The 10,724-nt window shown below is 39.7% G+C and overlaps 1 protein-coding gene across 1 annotated transcript; it reads right to left on the bottom strand.

Moving 5' to 3' along the window:
- Positions 1-219: 219 nt before the first annotated feature.
- On the bottom strand, positions 220-9,566 carry LOC143183384 (uncharacterized). The gene is made up of 11 exons (XM_076384908.1): positions 9,388-9,566; positions 8,359-8,501; positions 7,359-7,538; positions 7,077-7,284; positions 6,520-6,644; positions 6,309-6,442; positions 5,964-6,229; positions 5,753-5,897; positions 2,327-5,302; positions 841-2,184; positions 220-672 (listed from the first exon to the last, which is right to left on the bottom strand). Exons 1-11 carry the CDS (start codon positions 9,564-9,566, stop codon positions 220-222), a joined length of 6,153 nt encoding a protein of 2,050 aa, XP_076241023.1.
- Between the last annotated feature and the right edge of the window lie 1,158 nt (positions 9,567-10,724).

Genomic DNA, 10,724 nt, shown 5'->3' with positions numbered 1-10,724 from the left:
TAACGTGAATTTTATTTAAATCTAGGAAGGGGTAGATTTTTCACTGAATTTAAACATAAACTTTTTAATATACCTTTTTTTTTTATTATACATTACATAATTACATGAGAAAGTATAAGATGGTACAAAATCTATACGAACATTTTATAAAATTACATACATACATTTTCATAAATTATAATTCAATAATAGAAAATAGTTAATTTATTGTTAAACACATCAGTTATATAAAATATGCGTGATTCCGCCAAGTAACATAAAAATCTTCTTCACATTCAATATCGCATTGTAAAAAGCATTTTGAGTAGCGCCAGTCGAATCAGAATCAAAGTTTTCTTGTTCATCGCCCTTTGATGTCTCGTCAAATTTTTCATCTACATCCTCGATCAATCGTTCTACTGAACTCGTTATGTTTTGAGCTTTCTCCAAACCATCGATCACTGCATTTTGTAACTTCGGTATATTCTCTTCTATAAGAGACGAGAATCCATGGTTCTTGTTACTGCTTTTACTCAACCTCTTTTTCTCATTGATATAATTGGCCAAGTTCTCATCTTTTGTATGCATCTCAAGGGGTCTCTTCTGGGCTATCGATTTCTCGACATCATCGATGTACGTTGGAATCCTTGAAGTGGAAGCATCTTCCAGTTCTTGCAGTTCTGTGTGTTGTACCTAGAAAAATGAACATTTAGTATTTTGAACAATAGATTATGTTCTTTTTTATTCGTGCAAAGAATCTATTAAACACTTTTCATTAAAGAAATAATATTGTAATTACTGTGAAAGGCACGGATTTCATATTATAGAATATATAAATTATATTTTTTATTAAAATTTCACCTTTTCAATGTTCACATCCACCTTTTCTTGATCGTTTGTTTGTCTACGATGTCTATCAAGTCGTTTTGCCCAGGGCAGCACCATCAACACTTCCGGTTGGTCCGAATGCAGTAGCTTCTTCTTATTTTCGTGTTCTTCACTTCCTTCTTTTTTGTCATTTTTATTGTACAGTCCCTCATTTATCTTCACCTTTGATTTATCTTTTAAAGAGTCTGAAATGTCTTGATAGTTCATGGATAATTTTATTTGTGATTGTTTTACACCGACCATGGGATCGTCATCTTCTTGGATGGATGAATACTTATTTAATTCCAATGGAATTAAAGGTTCTGGTTGTGTGGAAAAATCTCTACGCTTCTCAAAATTATCGTTATGCCTTTTTAATGGAAGAAACCGTTTCCTTAAATTCTTCGATGTCTTTGTATCTTTAACAGGCACTGCTTTAAAGAACTCAGTTTGCTTTAAAATTTTGAAGACTTTCGATGAGTCTTCGTCAGAAGTTACCTCTGGATCATCCCTCAAACGTATAGAATAATCTTCCCTGAACTTATCACCTGTGTCTCTTCGCCTTCGAATTCTCATCTCACCTTCTTCATCGAAGTTCCCTTCAGAATTACCAGCACTGTCCTTGGGCGTAATCTGCGCCTCAAAAGTGGTGTCACCTTTACCTTGTACTTCTGTTCCCATTGAAGGATCTTTGTAACTTTCCCTCTTCCCCTTGACTCGTGTATTACTTACTTCAGGAGCTCTCCACTCTTCAGGATTTAGCTTGTCCTCTTCTCTCGCTTGGCCACTATCTTCTCTTGATTGTTCTTCCCCAGATTCTTCGCTAATTGAACGCACGAAGTTCTGTTTCTCAATACTGGCAGCACTTTGGCCTGGTAATCTTTTCAAAAGTTCTTCTAGAGACTGTACATCGAGGGAGTTGATTAAAATCCTTAAAAGTTCGCTGATGTACAGATCTTTCGATAAGTCTTCCAACATTGTTAGGCGTTTAGCTTCATCGTTGTTTTGTTGGGGAACTCTTCTTTCTGTGTATTCGCGTTTACACGGCTCTGTCTCACGAACTCTGTAAGATTTATACAACGTGGGTGTCCATGCCGACTCGTAGCCATTTACGATTACTTTCTGATTGGTTCGTCTTAATTTTAGTGGACTTCTGTATAATTGCAAAGTGGGTTCTCCTCCTCTGTAATTCGAAGGATCGATTATGTATATTTCCTTGCTACCAGATTGTTCACCCGATTCTTCCTCGTTCTCGTTTGAGTCTTCAATTATTTCAAGATTCTCGTAAGGTCCATATCTGGATGGGTTGTATTCACTAGCATGAAAACGTGATGGCATCTATGAAACAAATGAATCAAGTTAAAAATCAATTAAGAAGAGTTTATTTTAGTTAAATATTGTAATATTAATATGAAAAGTATTAAATATTGTAACACAGTAATAATGAGAGAAAAAAGTAACTATACACAAAATGAATTACCTGTAGGCTTCTCTTCTGTTCTTCTCGCGACTTGCGATAGTGAAAGATTCGTGGATTCTCTAAATCTTCCACCAGAGCAAGATAAGACTTTTCCTTCGTATCTTCGCTGGACCTCTCGCTTTTTGTATCCTCTTTTTCGAATAAATTCTTTAATTCTATGACCTCCGTTAGTTCAGTAGGATCAGAACGTTCTATAATCGCTTGATCCTGGAAGTTTGACAAATGTTTGGGATTGAAAATTCTCTCTCGAACATTTCGCGCCCTCACAACTTCCGTAACTGGTACGTCCCTTTTCTCCATCGACTCATCAATTGTATCGTCTCCCCTTTCTTCATACTCAGGTTCTTCGTACATCATAACATAGGTTGACTCACGATCATCGTCATCCTTAATCATCCCCTGAGCTTCCCTCCTCCTCAAATTCCTCGTCTCCTCATCCTCAGCATTCTCTTCAGCTTCTTTACGTGAAAGAGTCCTTTGCAACAATTTTTGCCGTCTATTTCGCAGCTTCTCCCTCAACTGCTGTATCTGTTCCAGCCGACTCAGACTATCTGAATTTTTGGGAGGTTGTCTCAACCTAGCAGCACGCTCCATAGCTTCGTTTTTCTTCTGATCAAGCATCCTCCTCATCGCTACCAGTGTCTTCGTATTTTCGAACAGTCGCCTTTCCCATGGTTTCACCTTGTTCGATACAGGTCTCTTCGAAGGAATTCTCCAGTTTCTGCTTTGCTTGGGATCGCTGGCTGACAGGGCTTCGACACCTTTGACCCTCAAAGCTGGCTCCTGGGAAGCTGCCTCGTTCTCAGCGTGTCTCTTAAAACCCCCTCCGGTAGTTTTATCGTTATTGTAATCGTTTTCGGTTCCTTCCGCGATACTTTTTTCCGATAAAGTGGCCGAATCGAGTGTCGCGCCAGAAGTTTCGGCTCTCGAGACTTCAATTTCTTCCGTATTCTCGCCTGCTTCTGCAACGGCTTCGCTGGTCGTAAAATTCTGCTGGCTATTTGAAGTATATGTCGCAGAAGCCTCGAAAGTATTAATCGTGGCGCTCTCCTCTTTGCTATTCCTGGATTCGTCGCGAAAAAATGTGCTCTCGTCGAGGCTCGATGATGTCAGCGGTGGTTCCCAGTATTTTTGTGTAGTCATAACCATTGATGAGGGATCCCTCGGCAGTCTGCTGGAGTCTGTGTTCTCTGGATTCTCGGCAGAATTCGATGGCGTGTCTGGAGAGAAATCATCCGAATTTGGAGGTTCGATTTCTTCGAGATCTAAACTTGGCTCACTTTGCAGGGGTGTGTCTGCGTTACGTTCGAGTTTCATGCTCGACGGTTCAGTTTGCAGTTGCAATATCTCCATAGGCGCGCCTTCGACTTCTGAGAATACTTCTACGTCACTGAGATCCTGCGAATCGAGTACTTCTGGAACTGGATCCGCAGTGGCAGCTTCCATAGAAACTGTTTCTATGTTGGTATTATGCTCCACAGGTTCAGGAGCTTGCCTTTTCGATCGAATCACTCTACATTTGCAATCCTTCGAGTTTGCGTCGTCTTCCTTGACCATTTCCTGATCGAGTATCTCGTGCAGGTCTGGATTTCCTCTTCTATGTCTTCTGCTCTCGTAAACGCCAATTTCGCTGGTAAGATCCTGAGGAATAGGAGCTCCATCATAATCCCACATCTTGGATCTTTGCTCGTGCAATTTGATTCTTCCAGCTGGGATCCTCCTGACCCTGACAGGTTTGATAACAGATCTACTGTGTTTTAGCTTAAACCTCTCTGACAATTCGTCCTCTGGAAAACTATACGCGTAATAACCAGCAAGTTGTCTCAGATGGCTCTTTTCGTCCTGGCTTTCCTGATTCTCATTCGATTGAGTTTCTGCAACTTCACTGTCCTCATCGTCCGATCTAGGGTTCCTCTGACGTTCGTAGAGCCCTTTCTCCCAGAGTTCACTAGGAACTACACGAGCGCTCAATTGCTCTGGATTTCCAGTATTTTCAGAGGATTCATAGTATTCGTCGTAATCCTCTTTAGGGTTATCGTAAGGTAGCACAGGATCTAGCTCATGCCTTTGGTAACGATAATCATTATTACGTGGATGATCTTCGGCAGTGAAGAAAACGTCTCCTTCAGGGAAGCCTTCTACAGGATCTGTCTTAAAGAATCCGTAGAAAGTACGTTCCCCACTGTCGCCTGCCCCCACCTGAACAGTATGTGGCTGAATCCTGTTGTCCTCTCTCCTTTGAACCTGTCCTCTTAGGAGACTCTTCCTCTTCAGATTAAAACCAGGCTCTGACAATATTGTGGATAAATCTCTTTTGGCTCTTTTCGATCTTTGAATTTCCTCTTCTGATTCTGGAGTGTCAGTCACCTCGGTTGAATCAGTATCGGTCAGGAGTTCGTAGAGGAGCTGTAGATAGTTCTTCGTCGTATCTGACGATTGACTGTTCACGTAATCACCTTTTATCATTTCCAAAGTATCTTGCATTTTGGATATCAGAGATATTGCTTGGGTGGCAACTTCGCTGATAGGATCTTCGACTGTTGTCATTTCTTCACCTATTTTGTCAAGATGAACTGATCGCGAGAGACGAGTTTTGAAGTCCTGTAGTTTGGCTTGTATATTGTCTTGAGGTTGAGGTTGCTCGTCGACGTGCATTGAACGTCTGACTGAGCGATTTTCTTGTTTAGTGTTGGATGACCCTTCTGCAAGCGATTTTTTAGCGTCATAATCATTCAGTTTTCTTTTAACGAATCTTCTTAGTCTCTTGAGTTCTCTTCGCACATCTGGTTTCCTGATTACTCGAGAATTGTTCTCTTCTTTCCTCTTTACACTTCTGGCATTTCCTCTGTCTCGCGTAGACCTCGTAACACGAGAGTTTGTGTCCTCTACTTTTTTTCGCAGACTTTGTGGAACGCGAGCACTATTTCTGCTGTTCTGCATTTCCGATGATTCACGAGGTTCCATGCAGGCTTTTATCTATGAAAATTAGTTAAAGTATTTTGTATGGACATTTTCCAATATATTAGTTTTCAAGAAATAAATATTTTTACATAAACATTGCAAGCTTCCAAAAACAGTTAAAAACAAATTATTCTATTTCCAGATTCGTTGCTTTGGGATAGCTCTCTAAAAGTTCAGATGAGAAACGCTCGAGGCTAAAGAATCTGCTAAAGAAGAACTCGCTCTGATAAGGCAGTAATAAACGTACACCATCAAAAGAAAGGTAAGCTTCTTCTTACTGTATTCAATACTTTCTGACAGTGACTGGACATTGACCTATTGACTTACTATACACAGACTTTAGTGTGGGATTATAATCGCGATATTCGTCACTTTTTTCTATTCACTTTATCATGAAACATCATATATATTCATATGTTCCCCACACGTCAGAAAATCAAAAATATAACAAATCCTCATAATTACCTGCAACTCTGGAAGAACCCAGAAACCAATGTCGCCTGATTGCAAATTGAGATCGAGACCTTCTGAATCGTTCAAGATCTCTGGTTCCAGGTCAGGGACCGTATCGTTTACCATAGTCAGCGATACGTTGTTCAAAAGCACGCTCCTGTAAAGCAAAACGTAAGACACTGCGAGATATATTCTTTTGTTTTTGTAATGCCATAAAGCTTACTCTGCAAACATCCTGTTAGAGGCATCAAATCCAGGCGAAAGAATGTACTGGTGCAGCGTCGTAATTTTGGCCCCCTTCAGGTCAATTCGAACGTTTTCTGGGCTCAAATTGACTCCGAAAATAGTTACAGATCCTCTTTGGTATTTGTTGGAAGCTCTCGTGCATTGACAGTAGAAGTATACATGACTCTTGTCTAAACTTTGAACCCTTGTATCGAATACCTCTCGCCCGACGAGGGTTTTGTGGAGCAAGGACACCCAGTAATCCTGTGTACGATTTAATTTAGTAATCGTCATCGATTTTTAGCGTGCGATTTTGCAATTGTACTGACAATGAGCTACTTACTGGAGTTGGCTGAGTCAGGTTAGATGGTTGCCTCATGACAACGTTCACCTTCAACTTGGCTGCGCTTCCCAATCTTCTTGTCAGCACGAGTGCTCCTAGGTATAGATTCTTGCATTCCTCGGGTTTGGATTCGGCTTTTGTAGGAATAAAAATGTTTATGTTCGAGGAATCGTGATGTAAATAGGTGTAAATGGCTGGTAAAGTTCCTTACCAATCCACAATGGCTTTTTCTTTGAGAAACGACCAATGACTTTGAAGAGCTCCTCTTTATCCTTGTCCAAAGTATCGTCACGTATAAGAACACCTTCGTCTTCTAAAATAACGCTGTCAAAATCCCTAAAATAATTTCAAATTGTTTAATACTAATTATAGAAAAGATCCGTAGAGACTGTAGCACATTGACTGTTACGATACATTTGTTAGAAATATTCTGAGAAATATTATTAGTTAAAATATATGCATAATGAACATAAAATGTGTCTGACTTGGGAACCTATTCTACTGAAAGCGTGCACTGGCCAGGTCAGGCGCAGCGTCGGACAAACAAGTCAGTAGAATGAGACAAGTCAGACATATTTTACGCCTATTGTAGGCGAAATGAAGCCTCAAACATAATTTTATTATTCTTCCTTTTTGTTTTATTTTGGTGTATAGAATTATTTCCTCATATTTCTGATGTTTATTGTCGACGTTGTATAAATAGTTAGTGAAGATAAAAAATGTCATGGCAATTAGTGTCGAACAAAATAGCAGTGAAAAGAAACATACGGGTGCCAAGTGATTGCTGAAAGTGCAGGAGCAGCAACACTAAAGTAGTCTCGAAGGTATTGCTTATGGTTGTCCGTCCTATAATCGACGACATCAGGTCCGACAACAAGGCTATTAGAGTATCTAGGAAATTCATTCAGCATTTTTCGTAGAGTCACCAGCTGTCTCGCTAAATCAGTGGCTGATATATTGCACCTGGTTTGGCACTCTAGAAAATTGGTTTTAGAGTAGTTTAATAAAATGTCTACCATTAAAGAGATTTTGAGATTTCGATTGCGTTACCATATCCTAGTTGCCAGCTAGTGTTAAAACCCATGTGATTGCTGAAGGACACTATGTTCCCTGCATCTTCGAGGCTATCAGAGCTTTCTAGCTCCTTCGCGATATACTCAGGTGCAATGCATGCTATTATGTTTAGTCCCGCCTTTTCTGCCCAGTGGTGTGCTGCTATCCACTTGGACTCTGCGATTATGGATCAAGTAACATTGGTTTTAATATTTCTTCAACACTTTAAGATCGATTATTAAACAAACTTAATCAGTTCCAAATGTTACAATGTGTATTTTTAAGTGGAGGAGTTTCATGGTTTTTTAAAGCGAAACAAGGAATATTTAATGGCAAAATGCTTGACATAAATGTTATCACTGTGAAATCGAACATTTCATAACAGGATACTCTTTACTTCATTTGAATTCCACTCTCCCTGTTTAATCACTCTGACGACATTGGAGATACATAGAGCCCCGAATCTCGAATCACGAAACATCGAATCTCGAACTACTGAAATCACTGAATGGATAACGTTTGCATTCCGGAGCAAGCGTGTAGCGTTTGCACGTAATTAGCGGGAGTGGCTGAAACAACGCGAGGTAAATTTACAAACGAAACAGGCAACTTCTCTGTACTCAGGGCTCGAGATAAACGACCGGCACGGTTGCGGAATATTCGCGTACGCGGGACCTTCTCGTTTCTCTTCGCGAGACAAGCGTACGCAACTCTCGTGCATTCTGCTGTGAAGCATTGTTTAGGTTAATTCGGGTGGTTTCTGCAACCGGCCAGTCAGGACGCTGCATTGGCCGCGAAATTGCTCGAGAAATATGTGTGGCGTGTTAATTAATGCAGGTTTGGGCGAATGGGAGCGCGTGGCTCCTTTGTGCGTTATTGTTCGTTACATTGCAGCCTATATTAGTCGTGATAATGATCGAGTAATTGGATACCCTGAGGGCAGGTTACGAGTATGTGTCGAGGAGGAATCATAGGGACTAGAAATTGCTGAACTTACCAGTCAATATGTGATATCGATTTTCTTCGTTATCTTGATGATCCTGATCAATGGACTGATAAAAAGTACCGTGTGCTCCACCTAGACGAACGTATGCGGGGCTCAGGGCTTTTGCCAAGCTTACACTTCTCTCGAAATCCGTGCTAAAATGATGGAAAGCGTGAATGGTAGATGGAAAGCGTAGATTGCTGTATGATAAGGATACAGCTAACAGCTTGTTAGTAATTTTAATCATTAATTTCTGTTTTGATTGTGGTTATTAATCACATTATACTTTGACTAGTTCTGATTCAAAAGAAAATTAAAGAAATCTTTTTCATGAACCATCACAAACTTTTAATATAGAGTATTTCACAATTATTATTATAAATTGTAAAGACTACTGTTAATAAATTACAAAAGTAATTAAAAACTAGTTAATTACTAAGTCCATCCTCGATGGACCCCAACAGGTGGTAGGGACAATTGATGCCTAATGAAGACACTTCGCTAGTGACCTACCAAGACATTACACTATTTCCTTGACACGATCGATTACAATGACCAGCGAAAGTTGGTACTGACGGGTAAAATTTAAATTAAAACACACGTGCACGTTTCATTTCGCCGAGGCTAGATTGGATTGCGTTTCGTTCAAAGGCATTCAATTCCGTTTCGTTCAATTCCACCAGTTTTGTGCGCCGACTAGCGGACCTTTGGATTCTATTGATTGCTTTTAAATTGATCTCGAATTGCTCGATGCTCGCGCACGGTAAGAGGGAAGCGTTTTCGATATTCTCTGTCTTCGTAATTTTCCATCGCGACATTGTGCATCGAACGTCAAACAGACAAGAGTCGTTCTTGAAGCTTAAAGAAGTAGAGTCCCTCGAACCTCTCGCCGCTTTTCGAATGAATCTTGAATTCAATTGTGCAGCAAGGGAACACGTTACGCGCGTAAAATATTGCGATCAGGCTTTTTCTTCGCTCATAAAACGGGGCTGAATGAAGCGCGAAAGTAATATAGAAATGTTATAAATTCAATATACATACCTTAACACATCTCCGTGGAATAGGGCCGCTGGGTCGAGGGTGAGGCTCAAGAACTTCTCGTCGGTCACGGAGATGGGCTGTCTGAAGTTGATGTTCAATGTCAATTCTTCGGCGTAGGAACGAGTTACGATAAAATAAAGAACAGACAGGGAATAGAAACTATGCTTGTATCGCTTCATTTTGTGTTTGGTTTGATTCAGTTGCTTCTCGTTTGGTCTGAGAAATTTTACATCTCACGGTGGACGAACGATCGAGATGCGTAATTTTCGAAACGATTCGTGCGATGGTTTAGGTCGTACTGAGGGGCGATTATTCGTAAAATAATGTGTATGGCTGAGGAGGATCGCACGAGGCATGCGAGTCGTTTCGAAATTGTAAAGTGGGTGGTTGCGTAAAAATTGGTTCGCATGATTTGCATGCACAGCGAAATGCAACGTTCGAATTACTGGAATTCCAATGAAATTTTTTCAAATGATTGATTAACTTTTTGTTACCAGACTTTTCTTTTGTTAATGAAAGAAATGTGAAGTATATGAATCTTTTATTAAAGAAATTGTGAATTCTGTATGCATAGTAGATGATGGAGGATAAGAGTTGGATATTGAAAATTCATGAAACATTTGACCTTTGATTTGATCTTTGGTTGAGGATGCTTGAGGTCATTTATGATGAGCTTGCACAGGTCGAATTAAAATGGGCCAAAGGTTAATCTATTAATTAATCAAGATGAATTAGTTTGCAGTAGGAAAATATATTGGAACTCAATCCATTCTCTGTGTTTGAAAATTGGTTAATTCGTCAATAGCAATCTGATTTTCAATCTACACGAGAAATATGTTTCAGAAATTAATTAATAGATTAACAGTTCTACTAAAACAGGAGTTTGATTAATCATAGTGAAGGCTAATGATGTTAAAGGGATGATAAAAGAAGCAGATCAGTCAAGTTGGTAACACGTTTGACCTTTATTACATTTTTCACTTTTTTTGTTTTAGAACTAAATAACATAAACGCATATTCTGGTTAATTCACTTTTGTTTATTATTACTCGTAATATTACTATCGTATTAAGAGCTATAAAGACGAGGCGCGCCCCTAAAAATCGTCTTTCATGCTTCGCTTTCGTTCTGTCGCATTTCCTTCTTTTGTGTTCCTTCTTTCCCGCCGTGAAAGCCAAAAGAAACGCCGTGAAACTTTCGTACAATGTAGGAAGAGGAAAGCTCGATTATCCTTCTCTTAATTTCTTCCGTTTCTGATTTTACCACTCGCCTTGTTATCGTTTCTGTCTTTGATTCGTGACGATCGTCTCTTACTTGACACTTAAGAATAACGTTAAA

Source organism: Calliopsis andreniformis, chromosome 9 (genome assembly GCF_051401765.1).
Source record: "Calliopsis andreniformis isolate RMS-2024a chromosome 9, iyCalAndr_principal, whole genome shotgun sequence".
Lineage (NCBI taxonomy): Eukaryota > Metazoa > Arthropoda > Insecta > Hymenoptera > Andrenidae > Calliopsis > Calliopsis andreniformis.
This window is presented reverse-complemented; position numbering and strand designations above follow the sequence as displayed.